Source organism: Euprymna scolopes, chromosome 13 (genome assembly GCF_053919585.1).
Source record: "Euprymna scolopes isolate OS-2025 chromosome 13, ASM5391958v1, whole genome shotgun sequence".
NCBI classification, from domain to species: Eukaryota; Metazoa; Mollusca; class Cephalopoda; order Sepiida; family Sepiolidae; genus Euprymna; species Euprymna scolopes.
Window position 1 is genome coordinate 93,902,412 of NC_136494.1, and position 25,024 is coordinate 93,927,435.

Consider the following 25,024-nt stretch of genomic DNA (forward strand, 5'->3'; position numbering starts at 1 on the left):
GAAGCAAGTGACCAACAGAAGATGTTATTTGGAAGAAATAGCTTACCTTGCAGACATGTATATAATCAAGTTTATCAGATGTTTTAACTTGTGGTGTATTTCATTCCTGTTTCCAGATAATGTCGGGTAATCAGGAGAGAATATGCATCCTTTCAGAGCCTATCTTTCCCTGTAGACTTGTATATAATAAAGTTTATCCGTTTTTGTTTTTTTTGTTGTTGTTGTTGTTTTTTTTTTTTTTTTGTGTGGGGTTTTCCCACATGCTGTTAGTCAATTACTGCATATAGAACTGGAATTTTTTTTTTTTTACACAGTGATCACCACTTATCAAGGCCCGGAAGCCACTCAGAGGTTTAGAGCTTGAAGCACGAGTACATAGGGGGTCTTTATGAATTTCAGAGAAACCCTGAGCGTTCCTTGAAGAGATTAAACATTATAATTTTCTGAAAACTTATTTCAATTAATGTTGCATTTCTTACATCCCTGTCCTATCCAATCAATTCTTAGTACATCCTTAAACTACACTCTTAAAAATTTAATTTTATAGAACAGGAGACTTCAAACTACGGCACATGCAGCTCTTATGGAAAACGTAAAAATATTCATGAAAATCTTTTTAAATGTAAATGTGTGAAAATAATGAAGTGGTTTTTCTTTTTGCTCAGAAAATGATTAAAAGAATAAAGTTTTGTAGAACCAGTTTCATTTAAAAAACAAAGCTAATGAGCAAAACAATATAAAAAATATCCACATTATTTTTGTTTTTTATTTTAGCTCGCGTAGAACTAAAAAGCCATCCAGATGTGCTCACCCGCACCTTTCAAAAACTTTGCAGATCCATTTTATAGCATGTAAAAATAAATAAAATACAAATAAAATAGGTACGTGTGAAATAGTTTCTCATTTAATCACAACCAACAACAGATTTTACTGCTAGTGAATCTGTACAAATATTTCACATTTGCGTTTGGAGGGCACATGTATTTGCCTAGCAGGGATACACAATGTTGCCTGGAATTGAATGAGGATCAATAAATATTTTACCCTCCCCTGTTTTATCGTCACTGAAATTGATGAAATCATATATTTTTCAATCAAATTGATTAATTGCCTTGTCTAGTTGGAGACTCCCTGCAGTGCATCACAAGGAAGCTTTCCGGAATGACTTAGTCCATAATACATTGTAGTCTCCATTGCACTGTAGAGAACCTATTGTTAATTCTATAAAATTATTGTTATATAATGACTTGAATTAAAGTTTAAAATGCAAAAGTTAAGTATTATGGTTAATTTTTGCTTTAAACAGAAGCATTCATTTCAAGCATGCCTATGTCATATCAAAGAACCTACTGTTGATTTTGTATGTTAGGCAAATGCACTTGTGATGTTAGGCTGTATAAGGCGTTAACTTTGATTAAAATCGTCTCTTTCTCCATTCATTGGATTTTTTGATCATTAATTGTTGATACTTATCGAAGATATTCCGATAAAAACCCTATCTAAGAACACTGATAGGCACATAAAGTACATTTGTGTGAAATTTTTTTAAAAATCGGCCCAGCCATTTAGGACTCCATAGAAAACGAACACACACACACACACACACACACACACACACACACACACACACACACACACACACACAAAGTTCATTTTAAATGATAGATAGATGCAGTGCCGGCAAAAAGAAAGTCTGCACTTTTAATTTTTTTTTAAAACTGCAAATTTAAGCTAAATTTAATGTAACTGTTTAAACAACCTATACCTTATTTGATTCGCCTTTTATTCCTCTATAATGTTACCTGTTCATATTTGACTTTTAATTGAAATATTCTAGTGTTCATGTCAATTTTAAAAAATAACTTCAAATTGAGGAGGCCAAAAGAAAGTCCGCAGCAAAAAATTCGCTTAAAACCAGCTTAAATTATTGCCCCTAAATCAGTTTAAAATATCCACCAACAGGCAACAAAGCATCTTTAATCGTAATTGTTGTTGTTCCAGGTTATACAATGTAACATTTAGTCTATATGCAACGACTTTCCATTAGTGATCGTCAGGAGCTCATTAATCTCCACCTTTCTGGTTTATCCAATCGAGAAATTGGCTGCAGATTGAAATGTGTTGAGAAAACGGTACAAAAGACTCTGCAAAAACACTAAAACACTGGCAGTGTTCGTGATGCCCCTAAATCTGGTCGTACTAGTGTTACTTCTAACAGGGAAAACAATGCTATCAAGATCCGCAGCCCAAGAAACAGGTTTGAAATGGCACCCCAAATCCAACAACAGTGCAATCTTGTTAAAAAGTGCTCTTTTTCTACTGTCACGAACAGATTAAAGGAATTCAATTTGCAAGTATACGTTGCAAGATGCAAACCAATGATTTCTGTAAAGAACAGAAAGTGCCGTCTGGACTTCATCAGATGCAATGAAGATCATGACTCTTCATATTGGTCAAAAATGCTTTTTAGCAACGAAAGAAAGTTCAATAGGCTAGGCAGTAATGGTAAGCAGTACGTCCGTCAGAGGAAAGACAAAGAATGTAATTCTAGGTGCTCAGTTTCAACGCTGCAAGGTGATGGAGGTTCAGTTTTGGTGTGGGGCATTATTAGTACCAATAGTTCGCTTGCAAGGTCGAATTAATTCGACCAAGTATATTAATATGTTGACTGAGTATTTTCTACCCTACTTTATTCAGAATTTGGATGATAATCTCATCTTCATGCAGGATAATGCTCTCATTCACACAGCTGTTAAGAGGTTCCTGGAAGAGCATGATATTCCGTGTTTGGATTGGCCTGCACAATCTCCAGACCTCAATCCTATCAAAAACGTATGGCATTACATCAAGCAACAGCTATGCAATGATAAAATTTCAAATTTGGAAGAACTTTGGACAAAAATTAAAGAAAAGTGAGATGCCCTTTCCCCGGAGTATTGCTGCAGTCTAATTCAAGGAATTCCCAAAAGATTGCAGGCTGTCAAATTGCAGAAGGGCTATGCTACTAAATATTAACTAGTTCATTGTGTTCCTGTTGTATTTGTGTTGCATTAATGTCCTAAAGTTACATTTAAATAACAATTTTCCATTGTGCAGATTTTCTTTTTGCCTTATCAATTTGAAGTTATTTTTTAAATTGATGTGAACACTAAAATATTTCAATTAAAAGTCAAATATGAACAGGTAAAATTATAGGAGAATAAAAGGCCAATCAAATTGGATATAGTTTGTTTCAACATTTACATGAAATTTAGCTTAAATTTGCATTTTTGAAAAAAATACAAGTGCGAATTTTCTTTTTGTCGCCTGTGTAGATAGATAGATAGATAGATAGATATTTTGATTTAATGTACACTCTCAAAATGTTTTCCGACGTTTTTATATCATAAGCGATTAATTTAAGTTGACACCGTACAATATGAGTTACTTCCCCTTGTTATACAAATCTGCTAGCGGCGAAGGGAAGGCGTGCTTTCTTGTTTTTATCTTTCCCGGCTCTTGTTACAAATTATTATTTTTATTATTATTATTCCGTGTTTTTTAATTTAATTTTTTTTTTTTTATATATGAGAAATCGTGATGGAAAGTTCACGAGAAGTCGTCACGCTCCAATTTGGACATTATGCTAATTTTGTTGGTACTCACTGGTGGAATATTCAGGTAAGCCAATTGAAACAGCACTTTCAGTGAGAGAAAACAAAAAGTGCTTCATTGTTTTTTTTTTTAAACTGACAACCGCAGCTTCTGCCTTTGATCAAAGTGTATTATCTGTTCTGTTGTTAGTCAGGGAAGGAGGAGAAGAAATTCTCTTAAATGTGACAACTTTTATTTTAATTTTTTTTTTTTTTTTTTTTTTTTTTTTTGCACATAGCTGCAGTTTTCTCACAAGTAATGAATGGATGTCCAGGGGATTCCAGTGTTAACGGAGAATGATAAGTCAGTCCCATAAATGGTCGAAGCATTTTATCATTTGAAAGCTATGAAAAATTTTTTTTTTAAATCAGACGAAACTAATGTTAAGTTTAAAAAATATATACCCCCACCCCCGTCCATCCCATCCTATAAATAAAGTTGAAAATACCCCCCCCCCTTCAAAAGAAATGAGAAAGTGACTTTTAAATCGTAAACTACTTCAGGTATATCTTTCTGGTATTGATTCGAAATCCACCGTTAAAATTCTTAAATTCTATGAATACCCATTCAATCATTCATTACATGTGTCACATTTAAAACTGATTTTGCCTTCGAGCCTAGATCAAAATTTCTTGTTCTCTGTCAGTGGAGGAGAAATCCTTCACGACTGAGACAATTTTTATTTTGTTCCTTTTCTCCACGTTAAAAAACGATCCTGATGTCTGTCTCTTAGGGAGGCATTGTAAATAGGACCTCTGCTTTCGGCGAGTAAATAATACGATTGACCCCCCCCCCCTTCCCTCCTCACGATCAGTTTTTTTTTTTTTTTTCAACTTGAATCATGAAACAAATATAATTTTTGTTAAAGTTGAGAAGGGAGTACTAATGAGTACTTTTAATCGTCAAAAAAGTAATTCCTTATTTCAGTCACGTAAATTATTAATATTTGTGCAGAATTCGGACCGTGCTTGTTTTTGTTTTGTTTTCGTTTGGTATGCACTTATGTTACCGTGCTGAAATAATAACTAGCGGGACCTGTGGGAATTCCACAGAGTACTCCTGTAATATATTGATGTTGGCATTCTGTAGGTGTTCAGTGTACATGGAGACGCTCTGATATTATTGTGGTACTCCAATGCACTTATTGATCCGTGCTGAAATAATAACGTTATTATTTAAAAAGCCATTCTTAACATGGGGAGGGTGTTTTGTACCTATTCTATACTTTAACCTTACAATTGAATAAAAAAAAAAACGGTACTAGTGCAGAGAGTGATCCGGACGTAAATAATAACGTTATTATTTAAAAAGCCATTCTTAACATGGGGAGGGTGTGTTTTGTACTTATTCTATACTTCAACCTTACAATTGAATAAAAAAAAAAACATATCATAAAACTTTAATTAAACTTGGAAATACGATTTCAAAAATAGCGCGGATCAGTAAGTGCACTAGCGCCATTATTGTTATTATTGTAATGTACCTATTTACTATGCCTCCCCACGGGACAGAGTTAGTCACCAGGGTCGTTTTTTAACGTGGAGAAAAGGTACAAAAATAAAAATTGTCTCAGTCGTGAAGGATTTCTCCTCCACCGAAAGAGAACAAGAAATAGAAGTGCAGCACTGCAGCATCTGAAGAACAGATACTACACTTTGATCTTGTCCCGAAGGCTAAGTTTTGTTAAAACTGCAAAAGTATTCATCGAAGCTAGCAGGGACGCCCGGCGTAGCCCGGTCGTAAAATATGCTTAAATATGATATTTGAATTTATGCAGATTTCGTATATATTATTATAGAGTTAATGTTCTATCGATTTTTATATATTATAAAGTTGCGATTTCAAAACAAAAAAAAACAAAAACAACAATGTATCCGAAATGACTTGGTGCATGCATCATCAGCTTGAATCGAAACCGAAACCAAATATTGAGTTCCTCAGCCATAATCGAAACCAAAACTAAAACTTATGAAGAATTCTTGATAAAATAATTTATAAAAAAATAGATGACTTGCGTGCCATCAGCTATAATCGAAACTGAAACCAAAACTTATGAAGAATTCTTGGTAAAATTATTTATAACAAGACAAGAAATGGAAGTTCATAACAATTAAACGACAGTTATTCGGATGTAAGCGTGACTTAGTGTATCGCCGTGACACACAGATTAAATAACACACGCTATCATATTAATATATAGATGATTGATAATGCTTTTCTTAACACGTGAAGAAGGGTTTATTTTGTAAATATGCTGTACTTTTACGTAACAATTTAATAAAAAGGGATATCGTTAAACTTCAATTTAAATTGAAAATACTATTTAAAAATAGCACGGTAATATAAATGCATAAACATCTTTGGGTTTGTTTTACAATCCACGGAGATTCGAAAAAATGGTTTTAAAAAAACCGGTACTTATGCATATATTGAACTGGGTTTTGAAATAATAACGTTATTTAGAAAGCCATTCGTAAAATTGGAGAGAAGGGTGTTTTGTAGGTACTCATGCAGAGTGATCCTTGCTGAAATAATAACGTAATAACCATCTATTACTTTAACCTTACATTTGAATATAAAAAAAAAACATAAAACTTTAATTAAACGTGGAAATACGATTTAAAAAAATAGCGCGGATCCAGTGATTCGCCGGATCACTCTCTGCATTAACACCGTTTTGTAACAATTCTGTACTTTTAATTAACAATTTAATAAAAAAAAAAAAAAAAAAAAAAAAAAAAAAAAACGATATCGTATAACTTGAAAATACTATTTAAAAATAGGGCGGTTCAATAAGTGCACAAAAGCACAAAAAAAATCAAATATATAACAAATAAATGTTACCAAAGGCAAGATAAGTTACTCTTCTACCTAGCTGAATAATATTTCTTCGGCTAGAATTAGTGTCCATTGATTGAACACTAATCTAGTAGATTATTAAAAAAAAAAAAATAAATAAATAATATATAAATATTTGTAGGGGTGCTCTCTCTGTGCTCTGCTCAGTTTCTAATACGTTCTAGTAAATCGATCCCCCATATTGAAAACACTCGATGAAGGATTTTTCATTTATCAATCTAAAAGGAAGCAATGAAGAACTTTATTATCCAATGTATTTCATATTATTTTCACTGGTCGCCATGTTTGTTTTCAGGCACGTATTCAATTTTTGCATGGCGCCCAGTGAAAACAATGCAAAATACTTTGGATACTAATGGTATTAATATCATTGCCCTTAGATTGATAAATAAAAAATCTTTTATATAAGCGTACTTTCGTTGAGTGGTTCCAATATGGGGGATCGAATTACTAGAACTGTTGTATTAGAAACTGAGCACCACTACAAATATTTAAATATTGATTTATATTTATATGTATATATAATCTAGTAGATTAGTATCTAATCGATAATAATCCACTTAAACAATTGAAAAGGGGTGAAAAGAAAACAAAAGATTTAAGGGGGGAGGCATTGTACATGTCAACCCGTATTTTACTTACACCATAAGAAAAAAAATTGTTTATGCACTTATGTCACTGTGCTATTTTTTTTTTTTTTTTTTTTTTTGGTACTGGTTTACTTAATGAACCGTGCTGAAATAACATTATTTAGAAAGCCATTCTTAACATGAGAGAGGAGGGTGTTTTGTTACTATTCTGTACTTTCACCTAACAATTAAATAAAAAAAAGATATTGTAAAACTTTAATTTAACTTGAAAATACTATTTTAAAAATAGCACGGTTCAATAAACGTGCACTGCACAAGTACCTTTTTTTAATAGTATTTTCAAATGTATTATTTTAAAAATGTTTAAAAAAAAAAAAGAAGGTCAATGTGGCTTGGTTGTACAACTTAAGGGTGAGACAACCACGCCACATTGCAGGTAATGCAAAGAGTGTTTATTCCAAAAGCCGTTCTTAACATTGGGAGGTTGGAGGTACTAATACACCTAAAAAGCAACACTGTAGGTAAATTTCAGTGGGAAAACTAGGCCATATTGACCAAAAAAAAAAAAGGTTCCCTGTTCTATTTTTTTTTTTTTTTATGGTGGTCACCACTTATTAAGGCCCGGAAGCTACTCGGGGATAAGGGGTTATTGCATGTACAGTAATCAATGGGATAGTATCATAGTAATCTTTAGTATTGGAGATTTGATAAAATGTCTTACTTAAGGGGGAGGTTCATCAGGAATTTGTTTATGTTAGACTTGAAGACATCCAAGTTGTAGTCAGGTGGGAAACAGAAGAGAGTTCCACAGGCGTGCACTTCTAAGAAAGAAGCTTTGTTCATGGAATCTAAGTTTTGATTTAGACACAGATGAAAAGTGGAGAAAATTATTGACAGTGGTTTCAGCTAGATAAGTGTTTATCGTGAAAGATTGGTAAGGGGGGGACCAGACATTGGAGCTCAGACGAACACTTGCCATGGAAATAACGATAAAACAAGGACAGGCTCGCAACGTCTCTTCTGTGAGAGAGAGATTACAGGGAAGAGAAAAGGGCATCCCCCGCTAAGCCACAAAGTCTATTTTGTACTCTGTCAAGGCAGGATAGGCTGTTTTTAGCAGCTCCTGCCCAGATGTGGCAGCAGTACTCCATCCTTGAACGTACTTGGCTTTTATATAGATAGAGAATATATATATATTTTATAAAGATAGAGAATTGCATCAGTAGTGAGATATCTTCTGGAGCGGTAGAAGGATGCCACCATTTTTCCAGCGACCTTGGCAACGGATCTGATGTACGTATTCCATTTCAGATCTAGAGTAAAGGTCAAACCCAGAAGCTTGTCAAAACATGGAGCCTCCCCAAGACGAGAGCCATTCATTTCAATTGATGCCAGATGGGGATCAGAGCGTTGATGATGTAAAGATAGAAGCTTGGTTTTAGATGCATTAAAAGTAACCAGCCACCTCTTCCCCCACTGTACCACGTACTCAAGATCAGAAGAAAGAAAATCAGGGAGAGCTTTCTCATTTACGGCCTTTGATGTGTTGCCATAGATGGTCATGTCATCAGCATAGATGTCAACGAATGATTTAAGTATGTGTTTTGGGAGATTATTGATGTAGATCAGGAAGAGAGTTGGGCCCAGGATGGACCCTTGAGGGACACCAGCATTAATACTGTGGGCTTCTGATTTCTGCCCATCAACTACTACTCTTATGAGCCTATCAGAGAGAAATGATTAAAAATTGAGAAAACATTTCCAGTTATACCGTAGCTGGAAATCTTGTGAAGTAGACCTTTTTGCCATACCTTATTGAAGGCCTTTGATATGTCAAGAGCAATTGCTCTAGAAAGGAAGCCTTTGTCGAGAGATTCACTAATCCTATGAGATATAACCGTTAGCACATCTGCTGTAGATCAAGGAGAACGGAAACCATTCCGCATCTTAACTAAATAATTATAAACTTGTGTTATACGTTTTAGCCTCTTTCTGAGCTTGTTTATAAAGATAACGAATATATTTTCTTTCAGCATAGCTTCCATTTCATACATTGGAACTTGTTATAATTTAGTATTTTTCTGTTTCATCCCCTTGGGTAATCATCAGACTAGATTTTACGAAAACTTGGCTTAAGTTGCTTGGAGAGCAATGGCAAAAACCCATTTCAGTCCAAATAGTTTCCATGACTAAAAAAAAAATAAGAATCAACCTTCCAAAGAACTTTCCTTTAATTTCAAAACTGTAAATTTTATAGATGGGGGGGGGTATTTTACTGTGCCAGCTTGTCAACCATTTCTGTAATGTCCTTTCATTGGAGGTGAAGGATTAAAGTACACAATAGTAGGCCTTCATCAAAATACTGAGCTTTCTTTAAAGTTTAGCCATTGCTTTTAGCTGCTCCAAAATCAAAAGATTAGACCATTCCTATAATGACCTGTTCTCTGTTGATTGCGGGGTAGTTTCTGGTTCTGTGCAGTTCTAGGAGATGCACTTTCCCAGGCTTTACCTGCTCTCTTTGAGAATGGGTTAGTTTATTGCTAATCACCTGAGGCGCTCTAATTGTGGAATGCTGACGGGGTTGCATAGGCATCTTTTGCAAGATAAGCGTGCTCCTCCCCTGCAGTGCTGACTACTTCAATCTCACTTTCCAACCCTGGTGCCACAGTTCTTCCAGTGGGAGAAGAACTAAATAACTAGTAGGCTTCCGTCAGTCAGAGTTGACCATGTATAAAGCATCCTTAGGCTAGTTGCCCTAGCTGTCTGTCTATTTCATTGGAACAGAACTGCTTGTGGCTAAAGAGACTAATGTGGGAGCAGCAGACTCTGTCACAAACGTGTGATCCCTGGATTGTTTCCCTATCTACATGTGAGTTTCTCTGAAGCAGCATTTATCTGCTTCTCTTACTCTGATTTTAAATGTTCATGCAATGTTCCTTTCCATCTTGAGCAGTCATCTGTAATGCTCTCCCAAGACCCGATTTTGATGTTCATCACTTTCATGTTTAGCCTCGCAACATTTATTGGAGTTGGGAGGACACCAGTTGACCTTTTGCCAGCTCTTCATAAGGGATGTTCTTTGGAATACATCCATCTTGCATGCGCTTGGACATGACCCAACCAGCATAGTTTGCATTGCCTGAGGAAGGCGAACATGCTGAGAAGATTTGTGCAAGATAAGACTTCCGTGTTGTGTAACGCAGTGCAGACGTGCATATATGTGTGGATAGGATGTGGGGATTTTTTATAAAAACAAATTTTGATACATCTATAAGAGGGGGGGGGGCATAACAATCGAAATATTTCAAAATTCTATTTACAGAACAAACCAGAAATAGTTGAAGCAGCTGCAAAAGAATATTATGAAAAAGGCAGTAACACTAAAAACAGGTCCATGGAACCCCCCTCCCCCACCCACCAAAGTGTAACAAAGGTAAATAAGAATGCGCAACTATTGGTTAGGTTATAGTAAAAAACAAAATGTATAATGCATGAAAAAAACGTATAGCCCTATATAAAATGTATAACACATAAAAAAGAAAAACCCATATAAAAAATGTATTAAACATAAGAAAACCCCATGTAAAAAATGTATAATCCAGAAAAAAAAACATAAAAAATGTATCACCCAGAAAAAATAACATATAAAAAATGTATAACCCATAAAAAACCCACATAAAATATGTATCACCAGAAAAAAAACATAAAAAATGTATAATGCAGAAAAAAGAAAAACCCATCTAAAAAAAGTATAACTCATAAAAAAATGTATAACCCATAAAAAAGAAAAACCGATATGCAAAAATTTTATGCCCATAAAAAAAAGAATAGCCCAAATAAAAAATATATAACTGATATAAAGAATAAACAATAAAAAAGGAAAAAACATAAAAAATGTATAACTCATGAAAAGAATAACCAGTATAAAAAAATGTATAACCAATAAAAAAGAATAGCCTATATAAAAAAGAACCCATACAAAAAATTTATAACCCATAAAAAGGAATAACCATATAAAACATGTATAGCTGATATAATAAATTTATAACCCATAAAAAAGAATAACTATATAAAACATGTATAGCTCAAATAATAAATTTATAACCCATAAAAAAGAATAACCCATATACAAAAATGTATAACATATAAAAAAAAACAAAAATAACCTAATAACCCATATGAAAAATGAAAAAATTTACCCCAAATAAAATAAATAAATGGACTTTATTTTTTTATGATTTAAGAAATATATTTTACCCATTCTTAAAACGAAGGGTTGGTGAAGAGTGTAATTGACCTTTACCTTGAGTTATGGAAAAAAAATGAAAAACTTGTTTCATGTAATGTCTATACTAATTGACCAGCACACCTGGCACATCTAGTCTGTTGAATAAATGACAAACATTAGCGCTGATATACAAGTACCAAAATTTAATACTTGTAATGAATGCATATCTATAGGATTTCAGTAGTTACCTAGTCAATCTCAGAAATTGTCAAAGCAATTTACGATTTGAAAACCTTCTTTTTCGTTTTTTCATTTTTCGTTTTATTTATTTTTATTTTATTTTTGTTTTTATTTCTCATATTTTTTTTCGGGGGGGGGTCATTTTTTTTTTTTTTTTTTCGTTTTTATTTATTTTTTTTTTTCGTTTTTTCTTCATTCTCCCCCCCCCATTCATTTATTTATTTATTTTTTGTTTTTAACCCAATCTTCAGCAACTTTGCATCGGTAGGTTACGTAAGCAGACAGATAATGCTGAAACAAAGGTTGCCAGATGATTAATTCAAAACGCAGCATTCTTCTTTCCCCAGGTTTAAAAATGGCTTAACATGGGGAGAAGGGGAATTTCGTGTTGTCATTGCATGTTAAAAGTCATTTGTGGTTAAAAAAAATTTTCTTTATTAATGAATTTCATGGTGCCAACTTAGTTATGAGAAATTGAATCATAAACTGAATGAGTACCATTTTTTTTTTTTTAATTTTAATTAAATTCTTCACATGTTTAGTGTTGCTTGCCTCTTTATATTTTTTTGCATTTTTACAAATTATAAACTGCTTCAGCAATTTGATAGAGTGACTTGGAATTCTCCATCGATATTACAAGCACACAAAATCTTGGCACTGAAAATAAAAAAAGTTTCTTTTTTTTTCTTCTATTTTCTTTGTTCTTTCTTGAAAATAACATTTCAATCATTCTGTCTAATCGATAATCTGCAGTTATTAAAAAAATTGCAAACATTTCACTTGATACTTTAAGTCGACAATTAAGATACAAAATCATAATACTTACTTGTTGGTAATACTTCCCTTTTTTTCCCCATGTCCGAGGGTTGGAAGTTCTGTCATATTGACCAAGTGCAATGTTTATTCGCTATCACTCTTAATCCATTGCTTGTTCAAGTTTGAGGCCGGTCCTCTTCAAAGCTTCATTGATGTAGTCGATCCATCTCTTCCATGGGCAGCTTTGAGAATGGGAGCCAGGGCTAAAAATTAATTGGACAATGCATGTTTTTTCTGAATGTAACTTTTTTATATTTTCTCAATATTGTAAATTCAGTTTGTTCATAAAAAATTAAATTCACTGAACTTTGAAAAAACACCCATCTTCAAACTCAAAATGCTATAAAAAAAATGATACTTCTGCATTTTACGAACCATGCTATGTTTTAGATAGGATGTTGACGTTAAATTTAATTTTTACAATATCGTTTTTTTACCAAGTTGTTAGATAAAAGTACAGAATAGTTAATAAAAGCTCTGCCGTCCATGTTAAAAACATTTCAGCATGGTCCACAAACGGCTGAAATATAAAAAGAAAAATTAGTTCTTATATGGAATAAGGACTGTGCTGAAATAATATTATTTAGAAACCCATTCTTAACATGGGGAGGGTGTTTGTTTTTTGGTTTTTTTTTTGGTTTTTTTTACTATTTTGTACTTTCGTCTAACAATTTATTAAACAAAAGATACCATAAAACTTAAATTTAACTTGAAAATCCTATGTAAAAAAAAAAAAAAAAAATTAAATAGCACAGTCCATATTTTGCATAAGTACCAAAAAATTGCATATGTGAATATTATGAGTTGAAGATTTCTTAGGTTGGCATCTAACCTTTTTAAAATTTTGGGAATCTGAGGCAAAGATTTGACCTACTGACTCCACAACCTTAGTAAGCAATGATTTTCATGGCATTTGTACCAGAGTTGGAGAAGATTGTAGCAAAGCATATGTTGTATTTCATGCTATCAGCTTGCAAATCTGATACAGATTTTTTTCCTTAGTCCAATTCTGTAAGTCTCGATGTTGATAATGGCAATCAATGAGAATCAACTGCATTTCTAGTGCCAATCATTGATTGAAAAGCTTCCTAAAAATGCAAAAATGTCTGAGTTGCAGAGAAGCTGCAATGAAAGCATATTCGTTGCCGGTTTCCAATATCATGCATTTACCATTTAGTTTCAAGTAAATGATTCTTTCACTAAATTTACCAAAAAATCGATTGCTTCGTTTTATTGATTTCATAAGAGCTTTAAAAGGCAAACTAACTCTCAATGCTTTGGGTTTTATGACCAATAAGGTTTTAAGGCATATCTGGATGAGCTGGCTCGCATCGGAAAGTTGTGTGAACAGAAATTTGAAAAACTTCCGAAACTTAAATCCTAATATCTATTTTAATAAGGAACGCTTTGCATTATGCTTATTTTTTAAATCTTTACATCCAATTCTGATATTTCCTCAAAATATTTTACACATTTTAGACTCAAACCACTTGTATTTAGAACTCCCTTCTTGCTTTCCCAACAGTATTAACATGCAGAATTTTAAGAGTAATGTGAACAAACATCTTGCTGCACAACTCCAGTCCCACCCACCCCCTTAAATACCACAGTAGCCCCTTGTGCTTCAGTGGCAATATGCCTTGTTTTAGACAAATAAGGATTTTTTTTCTGTACTGTTTTCAGTACATATTTTAGTAGACGCCAGAAACACATTAGGGAAAGAAATAGCTTTCTCATATTACTTGGATTATTCACACTACTGTTCTCATCTTGAGTGTTATTTTCATAATGTTTCCACTAATGAAACTTCCAACCTTCTTCAGGTATAACTTGTGGAACTTGGGAATTTGCTCAGAATTTCAAACCCAACCCTTTATTTAATCCACAGTAATAACATGCTCTCATACCATCAGCCATGTAGAAGTCCTAAACAATTTGCAAATGTATTCTGAGTATTACCCGTACTGAGGATTGAACCTTAAACCTTCAAAAGAGTTTCACGTAAAACTGCTTGCAGGGGAATGTCAACATCCTCCTACATACAGCACCTGGAAGTCCCAAATTGGTCACCAATCTGAACGGGCTCAAAATTGCTTAACTTAGGTGATTTAACAAGAACCAATGTGTCAGTGTGATTATGCATTACTGTTTATTAAATTGTTAGGTGAAAGTACATAACACTTACAAAACGTTATCCCCTTTTCATATTAAGAATGGGTTTTTAAATAAGTGTTATTTCTGCATGGTCCATAATCTTCATAAGTACCCCTCTCTTTTTTTTATTTTGTCAGAACATTAAAGAAAAGTTTCTTAAAGTCAGAAAAAGAAAAGAACGGATTTAATCCTAAGAATTATCCATTGCAGTGTAGCATCTTTACATTAACGGAACATACTGATAAGATGTTTTTCGTTTTGGTTTATTTAGAAAAAGAAATTATATAAATTTTTTTTCTTCATCAGAAGGGCCAAATACATCCTAAAATGGAGTATTGGTGCCAGATCGGTGCTAGAAACACTCTATCCTGCCGTGACAAAGTTCAAAACTAATTTTGTAGATTATTAAGGGATGCCTTTTTCTCTTCCCTGCAACCTCTTTCTCACGGAGGAGACGTTGCAAGCCTGTCTGTGCTCTAGCTTTATTTTCATGGCAAGTGCTCGTCTGAGCTCCAATTTATGATCTCCCCTTTGAAGAAGAATAGAGAGATGAACAACCCGATCGGTGGGAACGACTTTATTTAATAATCAAAGGCTGCTCAGCATTGCTGGAACATACAAAGAACAAATGACAGTAACAAACAAATAACAATACGAAATGTTCAGGTATCATTCATCTCCTCCTTCAGTGAGCTATTCTTTCAGTCCTGGGCGATTGAAAGGAAGAAGATTTTTTAACACTCGTGGAAGTTTCGTTGACTTGCATTTAATGTTGATGTCTTTTCCACTGGTGGCGACTGAATTGTCAACCTGATGGTCGAGATCACCTGAATCATGTGAGGTGTCCATAGAAGGAGTTTGCTGCTGTAAGGTGACAGAATTTTTACGCACATTGGATTGCATATTGCATGGAGAGCTGAATGGTACAGAGGGTAAAGGAATAGGGGAACGTAATTCAGTTGGCAACAGTGTGCATGGTTTAATGTGACGTCTGTTCCGGAGTGTAACTCTCCCTGATGAGAACAATTTGACCCGATATTGTCTGTATGAAAGAACCTCAACAACAATACCAGACCTGGTCCACCTCCCGTCAGCACCCTGAACAACAACATTTGTACCGACTGGAAGTGGGCAAAGCTCCCTCTGATTGTCGTCATCCCACACCATTCGATGATGCTGGTTATTGAATACTTTTTCACGCTGCTCAGCACTGACAATCCAATCTGCATGCAACTGGTAATGCTCCAGATGTGTTGGGATGCTATCTCTCAATTGACGATGGAGGAGAATCTGGGCTGGACTGAGCTGAATACCAGGCAATGGTGTGTTTCTGTGGAGAAGGATTGCATGTGCTGCTTTGTCGTTGTTAAGACTCCCATCGGGAGACAAGTTGTCATGAACAATCCTCTTAGCGGTCTTTACCGCCACCATGCACGGCCATTTGACTGGGGATAGGCGACTGAAGACAGTCAGTGTTTCACACCCCACTGAGTCAGAAAATCTTGAAATTCTTTGCCAATGAACTGAGGTCCTCCATCGCTACTGGTTTCCTCAGCGACTCCATATGCAATGAAAAGATCTCGGAAGGTGTTCTTCAGGTGTTTACTGGTCAGTTCGTTCGAACGAAAGGCGTAAACACAGATCCAGCAACTGAAACGGTCAACAATGACTACATAGTGGTGGCCGTTTATCATGAAATAATCAGCACACACTTGCTGAAATGGGTACAGTGGGGCTGGAGTGAAAATTGGTGGCTCGGGGTGTTGCGAAGGGGCATTTTCGGTGCAATCACGACAAGAGGACCTGTAATTGCGAATATTGGCATCGAGTCCTGGCCAGTAGATTGGTTTGCTCTAAATTTCATACTTGTGACCCCTGATGTGCTGACTGAAGATTCTCTAGAACTAGTTTCCGTATTGGAAGAGGGATCACAACCTGCTTATCCAGCAAAACAATGCTCTCAAATACGGAGAGTCTTTTACGCACCTCCCAAAAATCACGAAGCATTGGTTCCACTTCATTACGCTTCTCCGGAAACCCAAGTGGCACGGTTCTCAACAAGGCTTGATATTGGGGATCAGATTGTGCAGCATCAGCAACGTGGTCCAAAGTTACATTACTCAATTGGTTAAGAGCACAAACACTGCTGGCTTGGAAGGCAATATCCTGTTCGTAGCGCCATGAAGAAGTGAAGACGAACAACCCGATCGGTGGGAACGACTTTATTTAATAATCAAAGGCTGCTCAGCATTGCTGGAACATACAAATAACAAATGACAGTAAGAAACAAATAACAATACGAAATGTTCAGGTATCATTCACCCTTGCCAAACTTTTATGAAAAACACTTGTCTAGCTGTACACTCTTTATCTGTGCCTAAATGTAAATGTAGATTCCATGAACAAAGTTTCTTTCTTATAACTGCTCGTCTGTGGAGCTCTGTTCCATTTGGCTGCTTTCCAGCTGACTACAATATGGTCATCTTCAAGTCCAACGTAAACAAGTTCTTGATGAACCGTTCCCCTTAAGTAATCCAATTCACTAAATTTCAACTATTAACAATTACTATGATATTGTCCCATTGTCTGCTGTGTACTCGTTAATTCTTATCCTCAAGTGGCCTTTGGGCCTTCATAAGTGGTGACTCCTTTGTAAATAAAAAAAATAAATAAATAACCTGCTGTTTTTCATGTTGCACTGTTATTTACGAAGATTTCTTAAACACAAAATTGCTGTTGGCATTTTGGATTTGAACTTGTGGATTGCAGTTAAAAAAAAAAAGAAAAAAAGTCAGAAAGTGTGAAACAAATCTCTTTTCAATAACAAAGTAATTAATGAACAATGAGTAAGTCTATCCTAAATAGAATTTACGAAAGAAAAGTGCATTTGTTGTACTCTTGGTTGGCAATAATCATAATGATGAGTCATAATGGAATTACTTAGACTTAACCTCATCCTCTTTTGTCAAGAAAACAAAAAAAATAAATAAATAAAAACTTGATGAAAAACAAAAATAACTAAATGATACTATTAATTTTATGAGTGTTTTCATTATTTACAGATATTGTAATATATTGAATGTTGTATTAATTTAGATATTTTATTTATTTGTGTATTAAAGTTCACATTTCTTAAAGATTGCCTCCCTTGTTTCTTGATTTTCCTTATATTATTTCAACACAAAATGTTAAAAAAACATTCAGATCAGATTTAATAACTTAATTGAGTATTTGAACTAATTTTGCTGAAAAACTATTTTAATTTTGAAACTGCTCATAAGTTTCTTTGCTAAAAGCCAGGTACCAGAAATGACTTGTATAGTAAACTATCAGGGCGACTCGACGTTGCCCGGGATTGAATGATGTTCAACGATTGTTTCACACTGCCATATTTTTATTGTCATTAAAATCGATGAAATTGCCCATTTTTCAATCAAATTGATTGATTGCCGGCTTTAATTGAGGATCCGTCGCGATGAACCTGGAGGAAGTTTCACATGCCTCTCGCAGTGACTAAGTTCACAATATATTGTAGTCTACATTGTACTGTAGAGAACCTACTGTTGATTATATTAAATTATTTTTATATATAATGGTTTACATTAAAGTTTAAAATACAAAAGTCAAGTATCATGCTTCAATTGTGGTCTAAACAGAAACCTTCATTTTGAATGTACCCTTGTCATATCAAAGAATCTACTGTTAATTTTATATTTTCGGTCTTTCAGTTTGTGTGGCAATACATCTTCTCAAATGCACTTGTGATGTTAGGCTGTGTAGGTTAACTTTAGTCAAAATCACATGTTCCTTCTTTTATCGAATTATTTCGATTATCGATACTTATCGAAGACATTCCAACACAAAACTTATCTAAGAACTAGGAATATACTGATTTGGCCCATTGCCGATTAATTGGCCTTTAATAATTGGCCGATTACCGATTAATCGGATGATTAATAGGTTTTCTAATGCCGATTTATCAGTAAATTTTATTGTCATAAATGATGCTAATATTAATTATATTGGTAAAGAAGACAAGTTAACTCTCTTTTACTTGCCAGTGAAAATTTATCAAAGAGACCTGCACCGTCTTTATCATCAAATAACATGATGCGCTGTTAACATGTAGACTTCTACAACTGCACTGAACTTAAGACATATAGACATAAGCGTATGGAAAATTTCCCTCTTTTCTCTTCCTATTGAATTAATATTATTGGTCCCCCGACAAAAGGAGGGTGGACCTGTAAATTCACCCTTGTCTGTATGTCCATTTGTCTGTCTGCACTTTTCTCAATAATTTCTCGCTTTGGAATTTTTTAAAATTTTGCACAAGCATTAAACATGATATGAGTAAAAAAGTAACAACAAATTTTACGGGAAAACTCTGATTGACCCCCCCCCCCCCGGGTGCCTTTTGGGTTAAAATGGCTAAAATTGACATTTTTCTGCTTATTAAAAAAAAAATAAAACTTGATGCCTTGTTTTTTTATAAAACTTTCTGAAAAGTTGTAACTAACTGATTTCTATATAATTTTGTTTGTCTATACACTGCTATAATTCTTGGGTGTGCCCCAGGGGCTCTTTTAGGGCTAATAAAAACACTCAATTTTTGGGACTATTTTACCATATTTGTCCAAAATTTTCTGTGTATGTCTATTTAGCAGTTTTGCATGGTGCTGAACTCAAATTTAAATATGTTAAGGCCTTGGGAACTTTGGGGGCTAAATGGGGGTGGGGCAGATGATGAACTTAGTCATTTCTTTTTTTTGCATGGTGCAGAACTCAAATTTACATATGTTAAGACCTAAAACTCCACCGTTTGTTCATTTTCACCAGGATTTGACGTCCCCTGGGAACATTTTGGGCTTAATGGGGGGATATGGGAGGGAAAAGCTGAACTTAGTCATTTTTTTATGCCTTGTTCACTGTGCACTCATGGGGGACCATGCATGCTTCACTTGGTTTTTGCTTTAAATTAATGTCAAAGAAAATTATGACTTCAATTTTTTATGTTGAGGAATTGTACAGTAAATTGCAAAGCATTCTTTATCAGTCATTTTTGGACTCTTGCTACCATTACATATATAATATATATTTTTATTTTTCTGGTTTCGATAATGTATTGAGATAAATTATTAACTAGATGTCAGACATAAGTAATTTAAATACATAAAAAAATGAATTAAATATTGACAACAACCTTCAACCAATCTGACAAACAGTTACTGCTGGAAGTATTTTAATGTCAACCCCCAGAATAAGAATATAGCTGCCTGCAAGTTATATTAAACTATCACATAAAAAGGCGGCAAATTAGCAAAACCTTTTGCAGCAATTAATATATTAAACCATCTTAGAAAGGTTCATTCAAAAGAAGCAAAAGTTGCAAATAAGAAAAGGAAGCACAATGAATATTCCAGGAACAAGTGGCAACAACTATGAGCATCCAGCGAAACACCAAACTATTATAGAATCAATATTGGCCAAAAAGAAAGTTTGGGATATTAATGATCACAGGTCACAAGAGATCAATTATCTGATAAGAGAAATGATTGCTGTTTATATTAAACTATATTCTGTAACATTGGATTTAATAGGTTTATTGCAAAACTTTGTTCAAGTTACAGCATTCCATCAAAAAAGTACTTCACTGCAAAATAATTTTCGATATATTTACAAAAAGTAAAACAAAAATTCAACACTCTCTTGCTGAAATTAGCAGCATTTCATAGATTACAGACATTTGGACAGCTTCAAGATAATGTTCCCTTTCTGAGTTTAATAGGTCATTGGCTTTCAAATGACTTTGAACAATGCTTAATATTGTCCCATTCCCTGGTGCACACACAGGTGCAAGAATAAGTGAAGAATTACATGAGTATAAAATCTTCAATAGTTTTCTTAACCTTGCGGGATTCAGGAGAAAATATGGTTGCTGGTGTCAGGAAAAATGATTTAGAATAATTATCATACATTCTAACACAGGTCATGAATACAACCATTACATCATCTAACAGGAATACAGTCTTTCACTTAAATCGCTTTTTATTAGCAATTACTTTGAAAAAAACAAACTCCTGTTAGCACATGATGGAATTCAACCGATGTTGAAAATAAATTAAGAATAATGAAAAGTTCTTGTAATGTCTGCCGTTAATAAAATTTTTTCGAAAAAACATATTTAGAATTAAATTCTACATCTACTTTCCAATGATAATAATGAAGCAGAATCAGCAGCATGCACTAACCTACTGAGGATGAAGAAGCACAAACGTGTGTAAATTACAACATGGTAACTTTGAAATCAATTGACAAACAGTAACCAGTAAAAATGTCACAAAAGATGCTTTCATCACTCCTAGTAGAAGACAATCGGAAGTAAAAGTACAATTATTTCTAATTCAATTTCGGCCTTCATGTTTGAAGTGTGAAAAGTGAACATTGCATCACTTATATTAACACTGATGGACAATTTTTAAAGTATCATCAAATAAAACTGAATTAAATGATAGTAAATATGAACATTCAATATAATTCTATGCATAGTGATTATTATGCCTATTTTTTAAAAACAATTCCAGCTGCAACTTCATTATAAGTCGATAAAAATGCTGATATGTTCAATTCTGGCGGTGAAAATAAAGTACCAAATGTCATAAACTAATTTCAAAATCACATATCACAAAAATTATTAAAGCATACAGGTCTAGAATATTGCATCCCTAATCAATACGTATTATAGAATGCTATATCCAAATGTCAGCTCTTTACACCGTGGACTTTTTAAATAGTATCAAGAAAATGTAATAATTTTATGTAGTGTTTTTCACTTTGTTTATCATGGCGATGTAATTAAGTGAACGTACATGTTCAACATCAATTTAATTTTAATAAAAGAGTGAGATGCATGTTATCAACGATAGAGTTCTTTATACAATTGATATTTCTTTGCGATTCTGTTGAATTCTTCACTTGGCACTGATCACATTCATCCATTTGAGGTGGTTCCCTCAATCCCTTCCTCAGTCAAACACATACAAAGAAAAAAATTTAGTTGTTCTTCAATGTTTGTAGCACAAATCACTTGTTTTGTATTGTTTTTTTAAATGTTAGGTGAAAGTACAGACGAGTTAGAAAAACACCCTCTCCTCCACATGTTAAGAAATGTGTTTCCAAAAGTTGTCTGCATAAGTACTATTGTTTTTTTATTGTTTTAACATCTTTATTTTATTTTTGCATTGGCTTTGTTCAAGTTAATGCTGTGATTGTTTACGAATGATTTATTTCCGGTTTGTGCAGACCATTCTGCTTTATGTTGAATGCCAAGAAAATGTTCCTTCTGATTAATGTTTACCAGTTTTAAAATAAGCAAACAAACTTGGCTGTTTGTCAGAATGACAATAGTTTTTAACTGGTAAACATTAATCAGAAAGACTTTTTCATGGCATATATGTGAAGCAGAATAATTTGCACAAACCAGAATTTTTTAATAAGAGATTCGTTTGTTTTTTTTTCATAGAATTTGGGATGCTATAAGATTCCTACCATAACAACTTACCAATGGGGACTTGTTAAAAAAAATTGTCCAGTTACTGAGCCCATTTAAAGAAATCTACAAAGAAGCAAGTTACAAAACTTCGACTATATCAATGAAAATACCTAAAATTTTAGTCTTGAGGTTATTTCTTTCAAAAGCTGTTTAATCTAATTCTGACTTTAATAGAATCCTTACCATTGTTGAACAATTCAATGAATTCAATGGAAACAAGATTTTAATCCCATCTAAATGATAAAAATTTTTGTGTCTACTTTCCAAGATTCAAATTTAAATTTCAAAAGAATGGCATGAAAAACACTAAGAATTGGATTCTAAATCTTCTACTTTCTACTGATGATAATGAAGCAGAATCAGCAGCATACACTTCTTCAAGTTCTGTTGAGGATCAAGAAGATCACAGAGAAAGTAAAACTGCATCTCTTTCAAACCTGTTTGTTGAATTAGCTTTGATAAAGCTTATAGTAACAAATCAAAGCTTACAGCAAGTAGAAGCTAGTTTAAACCTGGAAACTGCAACTACAACAGAAATACAAGAATCACAATCTAAACTCAAAAGGAATAAATTTCTTATGCTTCAATGCACAAAAGAACTTGATCATTATGTGGCTTTACAACTACTCACAAGAGATGATGATCCATTTCAGTGGTGGGAGAAGACACAGGGGACCTTACCACTGCTGAGTAAACTGTCTTCAAAATATTTAAGCACACCACCTTCATCTGTGGAGAGCGAGAGGCTTTTTAGTACAAGTGGTAATGTGTATGAACTTACGAGAAACAGGCTGTATACTGAAAATGGAGAAACTGTAATGTTTCTACATTACAACTTAAAAGTATTCAACTTTAAATACTAAGGAAACTATGGGAGCAGAGGAGGCAGGCAGTAAGAACAGGAGAAGTAGAGCAGCAGCAGGTGCAGAACTTCAGTTTATAGTTATTCACTTAAAGAATTACAATTTGTACTTTGTAGTTAGTTTATAATTTCTGTTTTTCGTATCTAATTGTTTAATTATAATCATTTAAGAATTGGAAATTATACTTTGTATTTTGTAATTTTATTTAATAAAGGAAAAACGCCATAATAGTTGCCAATTAATTAAATGTTAAGTTCGATTAGCAGTTACTATGTTCATGTGTCAAAGCTATCTGATGAGTCACTTGGTAGTAATGAAATGGTTGAAATTTAATAGGAAAGAGAAATGTAATTAATTGACCGATTAATTGGTAACTTGGACGATTACTGGTTAATCGGCAAAGTGGCAGATTAGGCCGATTACGATTATCTGCAGATTAATTGGTACACCCTTACTAAAAACACTGCCAGGCACATAAAGTATTTTAGTGTGAAATTTCATAAAAATTGGCCAAGTTGTTTTTGAGTCCTTAGGGAATGAACTCACAGATACAAAGTTCCTTTTAGAGATTTAACCGGGTAATACTAAGTATCCATGCTGGACTCAATTCCAGGAATGGTGATTATTCAAAAATCAATATATGATTTAGAGTTAGCAAAGTACATGAAAAGTTATATAAAGCAGACAAACGGCTTGAAATTAACTTTAAGTTTTTGTTTGAAAGGCTTGGTTTTAAAAAAAAAAAAAGAAAGTGTATTAAAGTATTTTGGAAAAAATTTAAGATGGAATGTGTGAGAGATTCGTTTTTATTTTAAATCTCAGCTTAGTAGACTGACTTCCCTCCACTACCACCACCACCATCTGTGTTTTGCAGTAGTTTTACTCTGGTTACTAATTCTAAATACATCAGCATACATCTGTGTGTCAGTAGTCAAAGCAGATACATCATTCAGGTTAGATTTAATAAGTTATTGATAATAATCAGTTTGTAGGTGGGATAACAATAAGATACTTATGGATTAGAAGAGACACAATCACTTTTCATTGGTACTGTGACATAGAAGTCCTGTGGACAGCTATATCCAAATGCCTGCTAAATGACATCATCGTTAAGGAAAAATAAAGACTTTAAAAAGGAGATCACATTAGAGACAGAAAGAATGTTCCAGATCACGTGAGAGGCATGGAGAACATTCAAAATCATGTGGATGACTTCACGGCTGTAACAATGAGGAAATAAATGTGACTTTTACAAAGAAAATGCAAGTTGAAGTTTTTTTTCTATTCTTGGTCTCCTGTGTGACTGAGATTACATGTTGGTCCCCAGACAATGTTAAAGTCCTTACTCCAAGTAATGACTTTTAAACATTTAACTTCTTGAATTGAAAGCCATGTTTAATTTCAGAAGTCTTTCCAATGGGTAGCTATTCTGTACAAGTCCTGGAGACAAAGACTTTTCAGTGGGTTACTGTTCTGTATAAGTCTCGGACTTTATAATTTTATAGGCAAAGAGCAATAGATCTTTCTCATGTTGACATGTAAAAATTATGTGCTTGAATGCTGAAAGATTCAATATTTTTATAGAGCGATTCGGGTTTCTGATTAGTTGCTAGCAGAACGTAGCTCCATTTTGATTGGTCAGTTCCTATCGCCAGTGTCTATAAGTAGAAACTTCCTACTTTTGGTGATCATACCCTATTATTATATAAAAAATATTGCAACATAACAAAAATTGTGTTTGTTCATTTCTTTTTTCTTTTTTCCATAAAACTCTTATGAAATAGCCATTGAATACAGGTCTGTAGTCTGAGTTTGACCTTGAAAATTTCAAGAATCAAACATTTTCCCTACTGATTCCACAGCCCTGTTTTTTATCAAGTATAACTTTTTATAATATATTCTTCAATTTCATTCATTAAAACAATATCAAATTCATAAACTTGAAAACATGCTTTTTCTCATTAAAATCAACACTTTTAAAATTATACATGACTTCAACAATAAAATTGCTTAGATAGGAGCCAAGAGTTAAACCTTCTTAAATTTCAGGAGTTGGAGTTCAAAGCAGTATTACATGGTCAGTGTCAGG

At 33.7% G+C, this 25,024-nt stretch overlaps 1 protein-coding gene across 1 annotated transcript in view; it reads left to right on the plus strand.

Annotated features, from left to right (window-relative positions):
- Positions 1-3,435: 3,435 nt before the first annotated feature.
- The window catches only part of LOC145292086 (protein misato homolog 1-like), a 66,962-nt gene continuing 45,373 nt past the window's right edge, over positions 3,436-25,024 (plus strand). Inside the window, exon 1 of the mRNA XM_080138161.1 lies at positions 3,436-3,660. Coding sequence (XP_079994287.1) covers positions 3,580-3,660 — 81 coding nt within the window. The 5' untranslated portion in view covers positions 3,436-3,579. The remainder of the gene's footprint in view (positions 3,661-25,024) is intronic.